Source organism: Malaya genurostris, chromosome 2 (assembly GCF_030247185.1).
Source record: "Malaya genurostris strain Urasoe2022 chromosome 2, Malgen_1.1, whole genome shotgun sequence".
Lineage (NCBI taxonomy): Eukaryota > Metazoa > Arthropoda > Insecta > Diptera > Culicidae > Malaya > Malaya genurostris.
Genome location: NC_080571.1, coordinates 207534386 through 207556690, shown reverse-complemented (window position 1 = coordinate 207556690; position 22305 = coordinate 207534386). Strand labels below are relative to the sequence as shown.

General features: G+C 37.6%; 1 protein-coding gene across 1 annotated transcript in view; it reads right to left on the bottom strand.

Moving 5' to 3' along the window:
• Positions 1 to 995: 995 nt before the first annotated feature.
• Positions 996 to 22305, bottom strand: part of LOC131427281 (uncharacterized) — a 120218-nt gene continuing 98908 nt past the window's right edge. The window contains exon 2 of the mRNA XM_058590323.1: positions 996 to 13841. Within this exon, the coding sequence (XP_058446306.1) occupies positions 12951 to 13841 (891 nt within the window). The 3' untranslated portion in view covers positions 996 to 12950. The remainder of the gene's footprint in view (positions 13842 to 22305) is intronic.

Here is a 22305-nt window from a genome sequence, read left to right as displayed (position 1 = left end):
TATTCATGCATAAAAACACATCGCTGATTTATAAAAAAGACATCATCTCTCTGCTAGGTGTATTAAGCAAGCTTTTGATGGTTACAGTAGATTCGAAAGAAGCATAGAACTGAAAATTTGCTTACACTGGAGAACAATGGCAGTTGTCAAGTTGTAGTACCCCAATTGGTTTTAACCAACCAAATTCAGAAAAATATCTTATACTCTGCACACCAAAAAGGATTGAATTTTACAGGTGACTTAACCTCTAATACGATGTAATTCGCGAAGACCTAATTTGTCAAATGACAAAATTTCTTTTGTAATGACTTAATGTTAGATTAGTTTGAATTTTACTGGTTTCGACTGTTACTTGCATTCTGCTAGCAGGTGCGACTGTATGAATTAAAATGCACCTTTTACCAGCCAAGCAGATGTGTGCTTCTGTGGCTCAGTCGATTAACAGACATACTTTGCGATCCAATGATTCTCGGTTCAAATCGCGATGGTGTCGCAATCAGTATTTTTTTTATTTCATATTTTTTAGGTATAATATTAAATGTTCTTCCATGTAAATTTTACGTGAATTGTGACGTTCCTTTTATGTGCATCTAATAGGATGTAAAATCACAGGGTTTTTTTCGAAGTGTGTGTTTGTTTTGAGATCGTGTACTTTTTTTGTATGTCTTGTTAATCATATTGCTCGTCATACGACAATGGTTATATGCGTCAACTTACCTTAAAGGGCAGAAACAACTGAACAACCTTATGGTAGACGATTTCAGTGGTGGATTGATGGATTTCGGACTAGTCGTCAGCTACTTGAAGGATATTAAAAATATTACCCAATTATCGGGGCGTGCACATGCCAGATCCGAGCACGGGTTTAATGGAAGCAGCTGGTAGCAATTTGGAAATCATTTAGACCGTCTATTAAATCAGAATCAATTAACCGTCTAATGACGTCGGCCAGGCCGATCGAAAGACCATTTGTTTTTGTTTTTTACTTTCTCTGTGTACTGAGAGCTTTTATTCTACTTTTTTTTTCTTTCCATTACTAATCCTGTGTTCTCGTTCTTTTGCATATACTGGCTTGGAGAGAAGTACATGAACGATTACAAAGCACAATTTTTTTTCTTTACAAAATCAACTTAGTCATTGTCTACGATTTTTAATAGATCACACCTTTCGTAATTTGTAATTATGGTCAGGTTTGGCTAGCAACCAAAGTATGCTTACGAACTAAAAATATGCTCCACTGGTTGTTTTGTTGCTACATTCAAAAAGGGTCTACGGTTTAATGAAATTAAAATCATTACAAATAAATTACAAACTGAGTAAACTCTATTCACTCCTCGCTTAAATTTACATTTTAATAGGAACATTCGTTTTAGAGCTTTTCCATTTGTTTAATAAATAACGATTAATTTTAGTTATGCATGAAGCTGACCGTCCACAGCGGAAATTATTGTGCAACATGAAATGCCTATGTTTAACGCTTAGAAACAAGAGAATGATTTTAAAGCATCGTTTTCGTTCCTACCAGCTAAGGATCCCGTCCCTTTAATGGACGGGATGTGTTCTACCAGTTAAATTGGTTATTCTAATGGCCACCAAGTATTCGTTAATCTCAGCTTTTGTGTTCGTGATTGATTATAGTTTTCGCTCGAAAAAGTTTTTGTTTTATTTCATTGTTTGATTTCTCTTTTTACAAAAATAATGTTCGACTATCTTCCTATTGCTACTTTATACGGGATCGCACGCAGGCAATTTTATAATAAATACGTTATCTCTTATCATTGAAGGTGGATACGATCGCATGAGTGTTACTGGTTTCTCTACGATCCCAAAAACACGCGTGCTTGGTTGTTTGTGTAATAGATTGGATCAACGAACCAAAAAAAAAATAAGGGTAGGATGAACAGTCGGAACAGTCCTGAAAGCATTCGAACTCAATGAATTAGTAGAACAAGAGTTGACTCAAAAATTAGCATAGCTTCGATAACACCAAAATTATTTTTAGAACATCCGATGGAACTAAACCTGAAACGTGAATCGCCCCGTGAAAGTGCGACTGCCGGCAGGCGAAGCTCAAGCTCAGCTGTCCATCACACCTTCCATATACAAAGTTGTACATACAAGAAGCAGAACCACCCGCAAACTAATCCACCCGCGATGACATCTTTTACCGTGGTTTGACTCATCGTTCTCCGCGCGATAGTGCCATAAAGTCTCAAAAAGCGTCGTGAGGTCGGGCGTGCAAAAATTAATTCACAACACCGGCGCAGTTGTCCGTAAGCGACGGTTTTTATTGATAATTTTTAAAACCTCACAACATTCGTTTTTTTTTTTGGCAACGCCAGTCCAGCACATGCGACTATGGTCATTATTGTCCATAACCTGTTCGAGTAGAGCCGACCGGCACGGATGAGTCACTTGTGCAGATATCCTCTCAGCCTTGGGGGCTGGTCTGCTGGTCGTGGTCGTCGTTTGTTGCGTGTCCGGAGCTTTCCTCGCGCGCGTTCGGAGTGTTTTGTTTCCGAAAATTTCAAAACTCAATATAAAAATAAACTGTGTTCAATAATTTACACCCCTTGATCGGGGGGGTCTATAATTTATTCAATAACGCGAGTGACTGTCACATCTGGCTGGCAAAGGCATTATCTCATCCTCGGGCTAGCCGTGTGCGCCTTGAGCAGGCTGCCAGCCATCCGACGGAGTGTTGACGGAATGAAAATGGTGCCAGGAATCAGGTTGCCTATCGAGTTTTCGGCGTTCCGCAGCAGACAACCGAGCGACGGCTGCGACTTTGGAGCGTGACTCACCGATTGATTAGCACCTGTTTGCATGCGCATTAAATATTTGCCAATAAGATGGCGGCAAAATTCGTGCTATCATATGTACGCTACGCTAGCTCCAATTCGGAGAGATAATCCGCTAACGAATGGCAAACGATTGATTATTGTAATGCGACATTCGATGCCACTAATCCGATAAATCTGTGCGTTGTGTTGATTTTGGTGCTCATTCGAGACGAGGGAGTGCCTGGGAGTAGCTTCTGTTCCGGTGGACTATGAATCAGCACCGATGTTGCGCGATGAGATGTTTGAATGTTTTGTGAAGCTGCACCGAACGCTATGAAGTGCAACTTGATAACAGCCATTTGCTCCATTCCAGCGAACTTTTGGATGAGACAAAATTGCTGGAATATTGAAATTCTAATATGTTCTTTCTGTTTCAGCGGAATATGGTCTAGCGTTCAATTTTTTATGCATTTTAAGCAATTCTAAACATGCGATTTATATGAAATTTCATTCGTATCTTCAGTATGGCAAATCATGAAAATATTTCGTGTGATATGACTGGGTTCTCGGAAGAAGTTGATACTGAGAGCAGTGCAGTAAAAAATCATTCAATTCAATTGAAACCGAATGTGAAACACATTGACGATCTCTCTACTGCAGTAAACTTCAGATTCTGACACACACAACGTTCGTTGACGTACCTAACGGGCAGCATTCAGATCTTCAATCGATTCTCTTCAAAACAAAGCTCAGTTTAACCACCGTCAGTTGATGTCTTGAAGTAACAAAATATCTTATTCAATAGTGTGAGAGCGGCCTTCAAATGAGGTTTATGTAAACATTCGAATTGGTTCAAGATAATAGATGAAAGACAGACCAGATAGCTGAAATATCAATTACATAATACACATAAATTAATAATTTTCTCCTTCAGTTTTCATTTTCAATACTTCACTCTATTTATAATTATATTCATCCGAACTTGCTCACTACCAACAGCGAAGACAATGAATTTGGCACTTGAAACTGAGCAAGCAAAACTTCAAATGACTAGGTATGATTATTCAACTGACGATGAATTCTGGGAGCTTCACTTGAAAATGGCAGCAAATTGAATTTGTATCGATATATTAACGGTCAGTGGCCGTAAAAATTTGATTTTTATCTGATATTATTCGATTGAAACTGAAATTTTACCGCACTGACTGAGACACGTAACTTTGAGATGATGATGGAATCATACACCGGACAGACGGTCGAAACCAGGAACATCTAGCTGACTATCAATTCATCGAAGACGAAATTCGAGAAAAGATTAAGCTTTTACGTAGAAATAGTATACCTTTCACCACAAATATTGATAGACTCACTGTTGATCACTGACAATGAAATTGTAGAACAACTAGAGATGAGCAAAACCGTTCGTTTAAAAAAAACCGCTCAGAACATGATAGTTCTACCGAAAGAACTAGTTCTGTTCAACCGTTCGTTCGTAGTTCTGAAACTTTGTATGTTTCTTCGAAAATAATATGAGAATCACAAATAATATTTGGTAGTAAATAAATCCAATAATAGTGAGTACTTTTTGCACTGTCAGTCGTCCAAGCGGGATTTACGAGAGTCCGCGCCACTACGGATCACATATTCGCGATAAGACAAGTACTCCAGAAGTGTCGTGAATACAACGTACCCACGCATCACCTATTCATTGACTTCAAAGCGGCATACGACACAATCGATCGAGAACAGCTATGGCAGATAATGCACGAATACGGTTTCCCGAATAAACTGACGATTGGTCAAAGCAACGATGGATATAGTGATGTGCTACGTCCGAGTATCTGGGACGCTTTCGAGTCCCTTCGAATCTCGGAGAGGGCTACGGCAAGATGATGGACTCTCTTGTATCTTGTTGAATATTGCCCTTTCAAGGTGTGATGCGAAGAGCGAGGATCGACACGAGTGGCACGATCTTCCGAAAGTCCGTACAACTTTTCGGCTGAGAAGATGACGGAAACCTACATCGGACTGAAAACTAAAGCTAGGCGTATCGGACTGGCCATAAATGCGTCAAAAACAAAATACATGAGAGGAAGAGGCTCTACAGAAGAAACACTACGCCTTCCACCACGAATATTAATAGACGGTGGCGATATCGAAGTGGTTGACGAGTTCGTGTATTTGGGCTCATTGATGACCGCCGATAATGATACCAGTAGAGAAATTCATAGACAGGTAATCGTGCGTAGTTTGGACTCAGAAAAACCCTTCGACCGAGAAAGTACGCCATCGCACGAAATTGACCATCTACAAAACGCTCATTAGACCGGTGGTTCTCTTTCGCCACGAGACCTGGACTATGTTGGCAGAGGACCAACGCGCCCTCAGTGTTTTCGAAAGAAAGGTACTGAGTACCATCTAGGACGGAGTGCAGATGGAAGACGGAACGTGGAGACGGCGTATGAATCACGAATTGCAACAGCTGCTAGGGGAACCACCTATCGTACGGACAGCTAAAATCGGACGTCTACGATGGGCTGGGCATGTCATAAGGATGTCGAACGACAGCCCAGTGAAAATGGTTCTTGAATCTAATCCGACTGGTACAAGAAGAAGAGGAGTGCAGCGAGCAAGGTGGATCGATCAAGTGGAGGGTGATCTCAGAAGCATCCGTGCCTTGAGTGGCTGGTGACGAGCAGCCATGGACCGAGTTATGTGAAGACGTATGCTTGATACAGCAAAGGACACCCCAGGACTATAGCTGTTAGGTAAGGTAAGTTTTGCATGTGTTTCTACCAATATTCATTCTCTTTTGTATACATTTTCCAAGGTCGCGAATGCATGCATTTTCTACTAGAACTTCCTCGAACCAGCAACCATTCCGTTACACGCAGCTAATTTGTGTACATCCACGAAAAATTCGATTACTTCCATTTCTATTGAAACGAATAGAGAACTACACATCAAACTTGATGTCCGGTTTTTACCTTTTTTTATATATATAAAAAATAGGTATAGAATTCGCTCAAACTTTCGAAAAAATTTCCGAGGCCCGGAGGGCCGAATGTCATATACCAATCGATTCAGCTCGACGAACTGAGCAAATGTCTGTGTGTGTGTGTGTGTGTATGTGTGTGTGTCTGTATGTGTGTTGTCAACTAAGAGGTCGAGATCTCAGAGATGGCTGGACCGATTTTTATCAAACTAGTCGCGAATGAAAGGTCTCCCCGTCACCCAGAACGCTATTGAATGGTTTTGAGATCGGATGTTTACTTTTTGAGTTATACGAAGTTTTATGTCAAAATTTTCAGTTTTTTGACAGTATCTGTCACAATTGACCTTGAAAACAGAATATGTTTTCAGACGTAGATTCCGCACGGTAATAGCTATCCAACAAGCCATAGATTGTTAAAATCCGTCCATTTTTAACGGAGATATCGAATTTTTTGTGTAAGCGACTTTTCCCCCATATTCCAGCAGTAGAAGTTCTGAGCGCTGTATGGCAAAGAAAGGCTTGGGAGCAACGTAAAACACGATTTTTTATACTGTTACATACAATAGTTTCTAAGTACCAAAAAGACTGTGAACAGCATTATTTTTCATGACATTTTGCCTCGGACCAATTTTAGCACGGTTCGTTTTTGGCAACATCGTTCGAATATGACATATTGGAAAGATGGCAGTACTTCCGAATTCTGAACAATTTCATAATTATATTGTTTTAAACTACTTACAGCAATAAATGCTGGAACAACATAACAACCATATACCATTCGAATCAGTTCGTCGAGATCAGCAAATGCGTGTGTGACAAATAATTTCACCTAATTTTCTCGGAAAATTTCTTTTCTACAAATTCAGATTTATACGAAAAGTCGTATGCTCCCAAACAAAATTCCTGCATTATGTTTGGTTCCGACCTCTGGTTCCGGAACTACAGGATGATATATGAAACGAAATTAAAATTGTGTAACTTATTTTCCTCGTAGATGGCTGAACCGATCTAAGATTCAAATGATATCTAAGAATCATCTAAGATTTGCTGATTTGAATAGTCGACAACCAAATAAACTTATTTCAGTTTTAGTGGTATTCAGTTTTCGATTCGGAAGGCACTCAACAATTTCACTCGTACTACGATTTCTCAAAGATGTCTATACTGATTTTCAAACATATTGAAACAAATGTAAACTAATCAGGTGAATTTGTCTGACTTCGGCTACACCGATTTTTGAATTCCGGCTCCAGTATCGAATCGTTTCTCAAAGCTCAATCGTTTTCTCAAATAAAGCCAAATCGAATTTCAGAAAAAATTCAAATTAAAATAAACTTATAGTCCCACACAAAATTAATTAATTTTATTCAATGCTGACTTCCGATTCTGGAATTACAGGAGGATGAATTTTTAAAATTCAAACCGATATAGAAGATGATAATCCCGAAAAGTTTCAAAGTTGGACTCAAAACTATTGCAATTTATTCGTCATATGGCCATACGAATCGGTTTGGTTTATGCTGGTTCCTGAATACCGGCTCTGGAAGTACCTTAAATTACCGTAAATTCTAAAGTGGAACTCACTTCGACATATCATGAAAAGTTTAATCGATTGTAACCTTTTTAGATAGAGTAATGAGTGATTAAAATGTTAAATTGCAGCTTAAAACGACGGTCATTAAAATAATGTCATGAAAACCGAAGAATATTCATGAAAAAAACACATGCGGATTGATAAAAAAAAGGTATCATCTCACTGATAGGTGGATTAAGCACGTTTTTTTCTACAGTTTTGATATGTAAAATTTATTTTTACAACAAAAAATAATGTAAATTTATTCCATTTTACCGACTTCGGTAAAACATTCACCAGTTGTCGGTAATTCACACGATAACTTTGCTGAAAAGTAGTATCTTTTTTACTGACGTATTTTATAAACAATGAAACGTCATCGCATCTACACTATTCAGTAAAAATTGCTCCGATTTTCAGTAGTAAGTAAATCAACACGGAAAAATATGTAAACAGTGCTGAGCTTCAGTGATTTTTACTGAACGCTTTCGGTGAAAAGAAAACCTGTTGAATCGCGCCATTTTGTTGTTAGAAAAAAAATTATCGGTGTTTTCAGTGAGTTAAAAATATTTTGCCCGGATAATGGACAATATTTTAGACTTGCTCGGGGATGAAGAGGTGAAGGATCTGTTGAGTAAGTATATTTATAATCCTTCATAAGTTTTCTCACGTTTTAGCAAGATACGCAAGTTTCCGTCGTAGTATATCATCTGCTTTTTTGCCGGAAAAAAGTTCCGGTTTATGTTGAAGGGCTCGTACAGCACATTAAACGTAACTTTCTTCTGCCGGATGTCTCATTTATGCGACGTCCTAAATAATTCAATATAGTTTTATCTCACATGTAAATACCATTAATTAATCTAAACTACCATTAGAAAAATCTGAGTTTTTTTCACGCTGATTCTTATTAATTGTATTATTCAAATCAAATAGAAAGTTTTCTAATATTCAATATTTCCAAAATTTATTCCGATTTATTCGCAAAACTCATCAAACTTCGGTATCAAGTGATGAACCAATCAGTAAATTTTGACAGTTCATTGTTGATATGAATTTTACAAGTAATTCAGTAAAACGAACAGACTGACTGTTCTGCTGTTTGAAAATCAGTACAATTTTACCGACATCCGTAAATATGATTTGGTATGTAACATTATTTAAAAAGAACTCCAGTTCACTCATTCTTGATTTTTTCATTACGGATTTGAATATTTCGACGAAAGAAACTATCAAAATGTTGTACTGGACTCATTTCTGGCTTTCAGAAGAGTGGATTCCGCATTGTGGATTTAACTGCGATATTAACACTCAAACGCTCGGGTAGGATTTTCTACGAATTTATTTTTTCAAAAAATCATAACTCTTGATACCGTTTATCATTTTCGATGCGTCCAGTGTTAAAAAAACAGATTTTCTTGTAGTCCATGCTGACTCATACGGAACCGCAGCGGTCCAAAAACACCGGAGTTATTCCAAATCGCGTTGGGGTATGTCTGTTCTGCTGTTAGAAGTATGTTATAAAGGTGGCAAAAGGCAGTTGATCAAACAGCTCTAAGTGGAAAGTACTTTGAATTTACATCAAAATCTCGAATATATGCAGATCAACTGAACTGGAGTTCCCAAATTAGTTTTGAAAGTCTTTTAACAACTTGAAAAGTCCTGAGATGAAATGCCATGTCAAATTTCAAGCACAATTCTATGGGACCACAATCCGGATTTACCGGAATTGGACACATTTTATACAATTTCCTTATTAATTCCATACTTATATAAAATTTTATGTATCAAAAACTTCTAACGGCAGAACAGACATACCCCAACGCGATCTGGAATAACTCCGGTGTTTTTACACCGCTGCGGTACCGTACGAGTCAGCATGGACTAGAAGAAAATCTGTTTTTTTTTTTTGACACTGGACGCATGAAAATTGGTCAACGGTATCAAGAGTTATGATTTTTTGAAAAAATAAATTCGATGAAAATCCCTACCCGAGCGTTTGAGAATTTTTCTTCAACGCCAAATGCTGGCTTTATTTTTATTCGTTTGGGCGAATTCCGCACTGCGAAAACTGCACAAAGCTAATCAAATTATTCTAGATTTGCATTAGGCTGATGATTTTTACCTTCAATTTCAAAGAAGTAATTATTGTAATTCTTTAGATAACATTTAGAGCCATTAGACGGGCTGATTTTGAATAATGTTCCCCACCGTTGTCCACTTTTCATTGTATTTTTCTCCAATGCTAATCATTCCAAAGAACTGCTCAGAACTTGATAGCTCTACCACCAGAAATAGTTCTGAACTAGTTAAATCTGCATCATGGAATCGGGTTTTGATTGATTGTTATCTATCGTTAAATTTTTGCGCGCAAAAACAAAAACAGCACTTCCAACTTCAAGAGCAGAAAATTAAATGATTCCGTTGATCAATTTGGTTCAAGTTTCGGTATTGTAGAAAGAAACTATCTGAATCTGAAAATTTAATTCCACTTTATGGAATGATGATCTCTGGCTGAACCATTTTACGTTGCGGCGAAAATTGCCACTTTTTGGTTAAAGTGGCTGATAGATTCGGTCTAAGCCGTGAATTGATGCTGGATTTTTTACAATAATTGTTGATTTTATGTAGCTCTACACTATTATTGGGACGTATCAACAAAACAGATGTCAATACTAATTGAATTAAATTGTTTTCAGAAAAATCGATTGCACTTATAAGCGGAAAAAAGCACATCTTGATAAAGAAAACTTGAAAATAGCTGTTCTTTCGGTGCCAAACTAGGACAAATTGCTCAAAAATCTACAGCAAATAAAAAGATGAATTTTACAGATCACATAATTCTATAAACGATACAAATCATAATTACTTAACTTGTCAAATGACGCAATATTCCGTTCATACAGAATTTTACAAGCTCCGAGTGTAATTTGCACTCGACTACCAAGTGCTGCTGTATGGTTATATGTATTAATTATTCATCCGACAGCTAGTGGCTCCAATTAACTGGAATGCTCTGTGATCCAATGTTTCTCAGTTCAAGTCGCGCCATTGCTATCGTTTTTTTTTCCTTCGATTTCAAGTCATGTAATTTTCAAATCACACAAGTTTACATGTTCTTGAATGTAAATTTGTAAGAAATACGACGCTCCATTTATGTGCTTGTTATAAGATTTAAAATCACAAGATTTTTTCGAACTGTGAAGAAGAGCATTCACTCAGTTTGTGTGCGCACGAGTGCCAACATTTTCAAATTTGTGAATTGTTTTCAGTAGAGCTATTGAAAGTCATTTTCATTGACTCAAAATAGACGAAAATGAAGAGACATTAATGTCACTCTTAGCTTCGCTGGCAAACTATGAGAACGAAATCCATGTCCAGTCAATGACATAAGCGGAACAGTAGTTTCAAAATTGTGTTCTTTCTTTCATTTGCCCTTTCAGTCGTTTGCGGCTTTCAGTGAAAATCCCATAGCATGCAGTGCCGATATTCAACCGAAGCTTTGAGAATCAAAAATGACAGAAAAAAGTCTCACAATGACCTTTGCCTGCTGGTACTCGAATCTGTAGTAGTTTTGGTTTCCAAATAGGTTCTGGAGTGTAATTACCTCCATATTTCATATTTTTGTGACTAGTCAATATTATAGTCAAGCGTCATAGATTTTCAATACAGCGATGAAAGAATAAGAACTGAAATTCTGCTGACGTTAGTTTGGGTTCGTCTTGTCATAAAGGAAAGAGTGACGTTGGCAATTTTAATCTCTCTTATTTTCAATGAGAAAAAAAATGCTTCGTCTCTCTTCGTTTGTTCTGGTGTCGGTCATTTGCGAATGAGACAGTAAAATATTGAACATGAGGCTGTTGGATTGGATTCTTTCATTGAGAATGCGTGACAATTTCAAGCTCTGGTTTTCATTGATCAAACAACAAGAAAGATTATAAGTGATGCGTTTTTTTCTTTTTGTTTCAACTTTGATCTTGACTCGAAAACAATTTCACTGAAAAAAAAATCTGATCATTTTTTATATTTCTCAAAATCAGTAGTTTGAAGATAACATGAGTTTTTTCATATAAAAAACACTTGTTATATATTAATCAAGCGTTTAAATATCATTTACACACAATATTTCCGATTGTTTTCAGCGTCTAAATGTAAATGACCATTTTCGGCTAATTTTAAGATATTAGTTTTCGAGAATGAGGCATTGCTTAAATACTGACACCAGAACTGGAAGTAAGTATATCAGATAGTTCTTTAGGATCTATTTTGAATTCATAGAAGAATCAAATTGTTGATTTTTTCCATGTTGAATAAACTGTAGTGCATTTTTTTTTCCTCCCCGCAGTGATATTTCGAGCCTGAAGGCACTTATCTACATATAACTTCGCGACCGAAGCTCTAATTCTAGAAAAAAAATTTATTATTAGTCTTCTATGATTATAACATTTTTAAAGCCAACTTTGTTTGCCTTTGTCAAGTTATATCGAAAAATCCGGTACTAGTTCCAATTCGAAGTATTTAGAAGTTTACACAGTTCCAAAAGTTGTTGTGAGTTTACATCTTATAAGATGCACATAAATCGAGCGTCATATTTTACACAAATTTATATTCAAGAACATGTAAAATTGTGTGATTTGACAATTATATGACTTGAAATCGAATGAAATAAACAACAAAAAATTGATAGCAACAGCGCGACTTGAACCGAGAAACATTAGATCACAAAGCACTCCAGTTAATCGACTGAGCCACAGAAGCACATATCTGCCTAATGAATAATTGATCCAAAAAGCGGCAATTGGTAACCGAGTGCAAATAACACTAGGCGCTTGTAAAATTCTGTACGAATGGAATATTACATAATTTGACAAATTAAGTAGTTATGAATTGTATCGTTTGTAGAATTATGTCAACTGTAAAATTCATAATTTTTTTCTGTGTAAGTTTTTGTAAGCGAAGATGAAGATTGCTCAGGTGATAAAATTTAGAAACAAGCTTTCGACAATTGTTATTTGTTTTCTAAGCGCAATATCTCGGCCAAGTTTCGATTTTAACGCTTGAACGCCCGCAATTTAGTATACACTAAGGTTTATGCGGTTTTTTATGCGACTTTTTTATGCGAATTTTCAGAGTTATGCGGTTTTGCCTGAAATGTACATGCCAATTCATGTTACGAGCCGTAATTCGAAGTGCAGTTAATGAAAACTACAATGCTGCTCAAACTTGCAAGTATGTGCCGTGTATCAAAAATGAATATTGACACATATTTCAAATCAACGTACTGTCAAAAGTATTTCCGTGTCCGTTCCGAACCGTTCATTGTTCCCAGTGTTTCATGATCCAACTAACAAAGTACACAAGAGCTCAATGATATCTCAAATCTTAAAACGAAACAAGGCTATTAAACAGAACTAAAAACCTAAAAAAAAACAAAATAAAACCTACTCTTAATCCCACGGCTTTAGACTGTCACTTTCGCGCACCTCAAACATCCCACTCGCAAAACAAAACCGCATATGCATTCCACTTTCACGTACCATCCTCAGCAACAACACTAATAATAGTAGTAATAAAAATAATGATAATAATAATAACAACAACTCTAATTCAATGGCTCGGCAATGCATTTGCACTGCTTGATGCGTTGGATGCGCTTCCGGCGCAGTTGTGGCACCAGCGAGGGGCACCGCAGCGTCACCGTGATCCAGGTAAACTTTTTCGGCTTACAGAAAGCACACGAGCGAAACGCTGGCCCCGTCAAATCCTCATCTTCGAAATCCAAGTCCACCTCCCGTCGGCCTCCGCCGTGATGGTGACCTCCGTGATGACCGTTTCGACCTGCCGCATTAGATCCACCGCCACCATGCCGCCTACGCCTCGGCGACTTTGGAATGTAGAACGAATTGCACTGTCCGTAACAAAAGCGATTGATGATCGTTCGGCTGAGGCATCCCTCCTCCCGGATTCGCTGTACCAGTGGTTCGGTTTTGCACCAATCCTTCTTCAAGTACTCCTTCCGCGTCACCACCAGTGCATTCTTGCTGGATTTAAGCAACTTGTCCCCCCGGTATGCTTGTAAATCAGCCAAAATATCCGCATTCGGGGAGGATCCCGCCGAGGGCTGATACTGAAAACTGTTACCACCACCACCACCACCACCTCCGCCGCCAACGCCACCGCCGCCGCTCTCATTGAATGCCGGTGTTACCAATGCAGACTGCCGCCGTCCGTTGAAGTCGAAATCGATCGCTACCTCGGGCGTCTGGTACAGATCACCGGTACCATCCTCCGTAGCGTCCTCATCCATCAGCTCGTTCTGCACCAGGTATCGTTTGCCATCCCGCGAAGCGTTCATCCTGCGCTCCGCCAGGACCCGTTCCACATGCCGGGTGTTGATGATGTCCAGAATGGAGTCCGACAGTTGTATCCGATGGCCGGATGAATAAATCAGTAGAAAAGAGAAGAGAATCAGCAGCTTCATTGTCAGATTCATCTGGAAAGCGAAACAGAAACAAAAGTGTTCTATCAGGAATGGTGTAATAACAAGTAATCAAGGGATGATTTACATTATAAAATTATTGAAACCAGTAAACCCCATTTCATATTCAATTAAATACGGATTTGAACTAGCAACCATCTAATCCAATGATCAAATCGGATTCGTTCAAGGAATCCGGACCGGGTTCATGCATGAAATTATCACGTCATCGGGTGACAATAACCAAGTGAAGATGTTGTTTACATGCGTATCACGGCGTGAGTTCCCGTGACCACTCCTCCGGCCCGATCTGTAACCACAGTAACCGAGTGAGGCAAGCAATCTCTCCGAACGCTTATTAGCTTAGCATTGTAACTTCCCACCCACCGCAAGTTTTACCGAGAAGCGACTGTTGGCGGTTATTTAATTGCTGCTTCATCCATAACGTGGTACCCTCCCCGAAAAAAAGGAGGTTTATTACTGACTTGAGCGCTTATTTGCTTACAAACAAATCGCGCCGTGGTAGTGAAGATGGAAGTTGGAAGTGGTGGTAGTGGACGAGCGGTACAGCGGCGGTCCAAAGGCGTATGGTTTATCCGTTCCCGTTCGCTGCTCAACCAATCGAGGATTCGTAATCGAGCTGTCGCTATAAGGTAGTCTAATTACAGTATTTTAACACCTTGATATGAGAAAACATGGGTACTGCGGCAAGGGCGATGAATTCTAATAGACATCCTCGATGATGAAGTGGTACTATGGAAGTTGTGTACAACGTGCTCAACTTTGTTGATCGACTCTATTGATCCCACGTTTCAGTCATGACAGTTAGTTTTCGCTTGTTTGGTGCTGCACCGCGCATCAGCATCATCATCATCATCATCATCATCTCCACTTGTACCGATAAATGTGTATGGTACTTTCGGGCAACAGTACGAGTGTAAAACAAATCTTGAAAGCACGTGGGTAACGCGCTGTAATCGCACAATGATGACTCTCCCACACACGGTTTGATCGGTGATGCAGTCGGTGGTGGTACAGTAGTCTGTCTGTTTGCCGGTTCACCGGTTCTGTGGTGTAAACAGCGACCGAATACCGAATACGATGAAAGGTCGCTCGTCGAGACGTTCGCCGTTTCCATCACAATCCAATAATATTCGGTTTAATAGCTTACATTTGTGACACGATAAAATAATCTCGGTGGAAGAGATGGGCTATCCATTTGCGAACGGTTCAAATGAGCTAGTTGTTCTAGAAACATAAAAGAATTAAAGTGCTTTATGAAAGAGCGATAATTCTCTATTCTTTTCCAAAGAAATAGAAGTGAAGCGATCGTCGCTTTTAGAAATAAAAAAGAAATTGCATACATTTGCGATAATTGTGAAAGTGAATGCAAAGAAAGTTCCTGAACTAACCATTATTGAAATTGTTTCCATTGGTGTATCATTGGTTGCTCTTCTCATGGAAACATGCAAAATTTCTATCACTCCAAATACCAAGTCTGAAAAAAAGTTGGAACGGTAACTTCGAGCTGTCATAGCTCTGCTGTGACTTCAATGAATCTCAATAATTTGTACACCATCGAATTTTGTGAAGTTCGTAGCTTGATTCAAAAATGTTGTAGGAGACGATTGGTAAAGGAAAACTAATGAAAATATGATTTTTCCCGTTCCAGGTTTTTTCACGCGCCCAATATGCCCTATCTGCTTTCCGATTTTCTCTCCTTTGGCATAAACGTCGCATATAAAATATTGAACACTTCAACTTTACCGAGCTATAACTTTGTTGTTAGTCTACCGATTTTCGAAATTTGTTTCTCCATTGGAAAGGTACCACTGAAAAAACCCGAAAAATAGGGTTATCTACCCAAAGTTATAATGAAAACTGTAGATAGATGACTTGAGAAAAGGTGAGACTTTTTACAATGATCGCAATAAATCGAATTTCAAAGCGATGACCTATATATTTTTACACATCATTCGATTGCTAGTGATACCAGCTACAATTTTCGCCCAACAACCATTTTTGCAGTATCAGTTCGCTTTCTCATCTCATCCAAGTCAGTCGATAAAACAAAACCGCTTACGTTTGAGACAGAAGAATCCAAGTACAGTATTGTGTAGTGAACAATAGAACGACCTCGAAATGAGTAAACCAAACGAACAAAAGCTACCGCCGACACGAAAGAATACAATTGTTGTTGACTTCAGACAGTGCGAAATTCGACTTTCGATACGAGAACTTGAAGGTTTGCTTAAGGAGCAAATGTATCTTGACATTAAACGTGTGCATTTACTTCAATGTAATAAGACCAATAATGTTGTTTACATCTAGTTCTATAAAGAGTTGGATGCAATTCAATTTGGTAAAGACAATAAAAATGTGCACTATGTGGAGCATGAAAATATCAAGTACAACATTCCAGTATATATGGAAGATAGTGCAATAGAAGTGTGTGTGCATGATTTTCCCTCAAGCGTCATCGATCCTTATATTCGCAAAACTATGTCCCAATACGAAGAGATTCTCTCTGTCGAAAAAGAAAAGTGGAAAAATTTTTCCCCGGTATTCTAAATGGCATACGTTTGTTACGCATGCGCTTGAGGAGGCCTATACCTTCTTATGTGACATTGGATCAGGATTCAAGAATCCCGTGCAAATCACTTGTTACCTATGACAATCAGATGGCCACATGTAAATATTGTCAAAAAGCTGTTCACTACGGTAAACCATGTGATAAACTGGACAAGGAGACAACTAACCCAAAGGACAACGGTGCTTCCTTCACACCAACCCCAAGCAACCCCAGTACACCTGCGACAGTCACTAAAAACAGTGAAGCGCCCCCTTCAACGAAACCATCCAACGTATCCCCTATAGAAATATTCATAACAGCAAATTACCTGTATGGTTCAATTCACAACTAAAACATTTGAAAAATAGAAAACAAAAAGCACACAAAACTTACAAACAAGAAAAAAGTGACGCTCATCTTCAAAATTACTTAAACCTATGCAATCAACTCAAAATAGCCATTAACACAGCACATGAAGAATATAACCGCAAAATTGAAAACGAAATAAAGGCTTGTCCTAAGAACTTTTTTAACTACACAAAAACTAAACTAAAAAGCAACAATTTTCCATCTCATATGCACCTCGACGAACATGTAGGGAACAATAGTACAGAAATCTGTAATCAATTTGCGATTTTTTTTCAAAAAGTATTTACATCTTATTCAGAAACTGACCGTGATCGTGAATACTTCTCTTTCATACCTGAATTTTCCAACTCCATCTCTGTAAACTATCTATCAGAACATGACATTTCGACAGCACTGGAAAACTTAGACGCTTCAAAAGGACCCGGACCTGACAGTATACCACCAATATTCCTAACAAATCTTGCTGAAGAACTTACACTACCACTACAACTACTTTCTAACTTATCACTTAATAAACGTACTTTTCCTAAAGCATGGAAATCCTCCTTTCTTGTATCAATATTTAAATCTGGTGCAAAATCTAACATTCGGAACTACCGTGGAATAGCCATTATCTCATGCATTCCAAAATTTGAAAAAATTGTAAACGAAATACTTTTTCATCAACTTAAAAATGTAATAACAAACAAACAACATGGCTTTTTAAAGGCCGCTCAACTACAACAAATCTCTTAGAATTCATGACATTCACTCTAAATGCAATGGACGCTGGCAACTACGTAGAAACTCTTTACACTGACTTTAGCAAAGCCTTCGACCGTATTGACATACCATTACTTCTACACAAACTACAAAAATATGGCATAAAACATACTCTTCTGGAATGGCTCAAATCATACCTTCTTATGTAACGAATCGTGTACAGGTAGTCCGCTTCCAAAACATACTGTCTGAACCAATTAATGTAACTTCTGGCGTACCTCAGGGTTTTCACTTAGGGCCTCTCCTTTTCATTTTACATATAAACGACATTTCCTTCATACTCAACAATCTGAAAGTGCTTATATATGCAGACGACATGAAACTTTTCATGGAAATTAAAAATATCAGCGACGTTGTAATATTCCAGAACGAAATCAATCTATTCCACATTTGGTGCTGCAAAAGTCTACTCCAACTCAATGTAAAAAAATGTAACTCAATAACTTTCAGCAGGAAAAATGAAACTATATCTATAAACATACATCTAGGAAACCAACTTGTAGAAAAATGTAAAATTGTACGAGATTTAGGCGTAATCTTAGACTCCAAGCTCACTTTATTGGGCTTTATTAAACGCTTCAGTCATAACTTTCAGGACCAATACACAATAAAATTATTATACACTACATATGTCAGACCTATTTCGGAATATTGCAGCCTAGTATGGAATCCATGCAATATTATTCACGAAGAACGCATCGAATCTATTCAAAAACAATTTCTTTTATATGCACTTCGTAAATTAAACTGGACAGCATTTCCTCTACCATCATATGAAGCACTCTGCATGCTCATCAATATTAGAACACTTAAAGAACGCCGCGACCTTGCAATGCTTTATTTTATCAGCGATATTATTTCTCAACGCATTCAATCACCTATATTATCGCAATTAAATTTTTATACACCTAGCCGTCAATTACGAACCAGGAAATTATTTTTAGAAAGAAACACTAGAACAAATTATGCAAAATATAGCCCAATCAATCGAATAATGCGCCACTACAATCAATATTGCGAACATCTTGACAAGCTTGTACGCAAATAGACCTGAATAAAATATCTTTAAAATAAAAAAAAATTTGCAGTATCAAAAGAAAACCTTAAAAAATCGATGAATTTATAAATATATGTATATGAATTTTTCATTTTTTTTCACATGTTTTGTATATAACTCAAAAATTAAAGCGATAACATGTACATTTTTCTGCTCCAAAATATTAGAATCATTCACTAATAGTACTGTTGTTGTACCGTTGAATTCCACTAAATCACGTCATTGCACTCTCATAAAGTCACTATTGTCACAGTCACTATTTTTCCGAAAGTGTATCAAACGTTATAATACAGATATGTATTTCGGAATGCTATTTACATCTTTCTTCAGTGTATTGGTTTTATAAGTTTATTGAAAGAATGCTGCAGTGAAGTTCCTTTTATAGAAACGTAAATAGGTAAACCACAAAAGGAACAAAAAAATTGAAAAGGTAAAAACAGGTAACAGAAAACTGGAAGGGTTAAGTGTTTTCTATGTTTGTTTTTATCTTGAATATGGGTAGTAACTAGAAAAGCCAAGAAGATCTATTGCCTTGGTCTCGGGTTAATAAAGATATGGAGTTGTTTTTGAATATTTCTAAACTTTCTGCTGAATCTAATTTCCATGGATTGGAAATTCGTCTTAAGATTTTTATGTCATTAGTAGTGAGTTCATGATCTTCAAAAAAGGCATGTTCTGCTACTTTTGACTTGAAGTGATGTGGTAGTCCCTTTTCCAATTCTTTGGATGCTTTCGCTATTTCTGAGATATGTTCCTTGAAACGAATGTCTAGTGTTCTCTTTGTTCGTCCGATGTATATTTTATCGCAATGAGGACACGAGATTTTGTATACCCCAGACTTTTTCAAATTCTCTGTAGGATCTTTTGTAGAACCTAGTAGAGTTTTCAATTGGTAGTTCATACTGCTGAACACTAAATCTAAACCAAATTTTTTTACTTTTGATTTTAGTGGGTGTGAAATGTTTCGATTGAAGTCCACCGATATTCTTTTAAAATTTTCAGAAGGGGGGGGGGGGGGCAAAGTTGTAAGTAATTGTTTTTTCAACAGTCTTAATTTTTTATCGAAGATGATTTGAATTGTATGCTCAGGATAACCATTGAACTTTCCAATTTCGAAAACCAAGTTTTTCTCTTTTATCGCAGCATCTTTTCTAAGGGGCAAGGATAGCATTATGTGAATCATATGGTGGAATGCTGCCATTTTGTGTTGATGGGAATGATTAGAAGTATTTGGTATGACACGGTCCGTATTGGTTGGCTTCCTATATATTTCGAAAGTTAAGGATTTTGCCTCCCGGACAGTAAGAATATCCAAGAAAGGTTAATTGTTGTTGTCTTTCTCTTCCTCATAGGTGAATTTAATATTTTGGTGTAAATTATTAATTATTTCTAAGAAGTTTGATAAATCGTTGCGTTTGATGATGCAAAATATATCATCTATTCTCCACCAGCGATTAGGTAATAATGTCTGATTATTTAAAACTTCTTCAAGGTTTGCCATAAATAATTCACATAAAAACGGGGAGAGTGGATTACCCATTGGTGCCCCTTGTAATTGTTTATAAAATTCCCCTCTGAATTTGAAATAATTTACATCCATGCAAAGCCGGGTTAGATTAAGATAAGACCGTACTTTGCATTTCCATAAACTACTACTATTTTGTTGAAGTAACCAATCTTCCAACAGATTGATTGATACATCGGAAGATACCATCATTTCGTAATCTTCGATTTCACCTGAATTCTGAAGTTGAGTAGCGAATACCTGTGTGTTAGGAACTGATTTACTGAAGAATTTTTTTGGCATAGATTGGAATTCTTTTACTAGCCATTTGGAGATTTTTTGAGTTGGGGCCCCTACTGAAGAAATGATTTCCCTTATTTCGTTACCAGGTTTATGAACCTTTGGTAGTCCTTTTATTTTGGATAAAGAGGGGTTAGAAACTTTGAGACTACTGAGATTGATATCGAAGTTTGGGTTGAATTCATGAAGAGTTTTATCTACTTTTTTAATTATATCTGGAAGGGGGTCGGCTCTTTGTTTCCTATAAGGGCCGTCATTGATTTTTTGGGTTATCAGATTGTCATAATCTTCTTTGTCCATAATTACCACTTTGTTTCCCTTATCAGCCTTAACTTAAATTACAGTTTTTACAATGACTGAGCGGAAACATAACAGATCGGCTGAAAAGTTCGTATCGTTTCTATGAGAGGGCGCCACTAAAATTAAATCCATACCATTTTCAGAACTTCAGAAGATACGTGTATAAATTTGACAGCTGTCTGATTATTAGTTTGTGAGATATTGCATTTTGAGTGAAGCTACTTTTGTTATTGTGAAAAAAATGGAAAAAAAGGAATTTCGTGTGTTGATGAAACACTACTTTTTGATGAAAAAAAGTGCCGCCGATACCAAAAAATGGCTTGATGAGTGTTATCCAGACTCTGCACCGGGCGAAGCAACAATTCGTAAGTGGTTTGCAAAATTTCGTACTGGTCATATGAGCACCAAAGACGATGAACGCTGTGGACGTCCAAAAGAGGCTGTTACCGATGAAAACGTGAAAAAAATCCACAAAATGATTTTCAATGACTGTAAAGTGAAGTTGATCGAGATAGCTGACACCCTAAAGATATCAAAGGAACGTGTTGGACACATTATTCACAAATATTTGGATATGAGAAAGCTTTGTGCAAAATGGGTGCCGCGTGAGCTCACAATCACAATGTCACAAGTCGATGAAAACCATGCTGAAATTGAACGAATAGGGCTTCGAATTGCTTCCTCATCCACCGTATTCTCCAGATTTGGCCCCCAGTGACTTTTTCCTGTTCTCAGACCTCAAGAGAATGCTCGCTGGTAAAAAATTTAGAAGCAATGAAGAAGTAATCGCTGAAACTGAGACCTATTTTGAGGCAAAGGACAAATCGTACTACAAAAATGGTATCGAAAAGTTGGAAGATCGCTATAATCGCTGTATCGCCTCTGATGGCAATTATGTTGAATAATAAAAACGAATTTTGGCAAAAAATGTGTGTTTCTATTAAACGATACGAACTTTTCAGCCGAACAGTTATATTGGAGAAGCCAAATGAATGAAAAACTGTCAGAAAAAGATGAATTTTTGGAAAAAGATACACTCAGAGACAGGACTCGAACCTGCGTTCTTATACATTCCGTGCATACGCGCTACCATTTCGCCACTCTGAACCTTGTTTTAGTCACTCTAAAACGCCAGTCAGACACAATAGCGCGTACATCGAGCATGGTCCACATCCTGGCCGTTACCCGACCGATACCTTATATCCAAACATCTTCTCTGTCCATCAAACACTAGTCTTTTCGCTTTATACCTATTTCTCCGATCAAGCATTGAGTAAGAGAGTGTATTTATAATCGCTTGTCACCTTCTTTAATAGTGCCAGTCGCTGGCTGGACATCGTGTCTGACTGGCGTTTTAGAGTGACTGAAACAAGATTCAGAGTGGCGAAATGGTAGCGCGTATGCACGGAATGCAGCTTATCTTTTTCCAAAAATTCATCTTTTTCTGTCAGTTTTTCATTCATTTGGCTTCTTCAATATCTGTTTCCGCTCAGTCATTGCAAAAACTGAACTTAGTTATGGCGGCTTTACGTCAAACAACTAAAATTAATAAATTGCCATAAAATACAGGCTTTTCCCGCAATTGTTTCACTAGTTCTTTATCACCCATATTTTG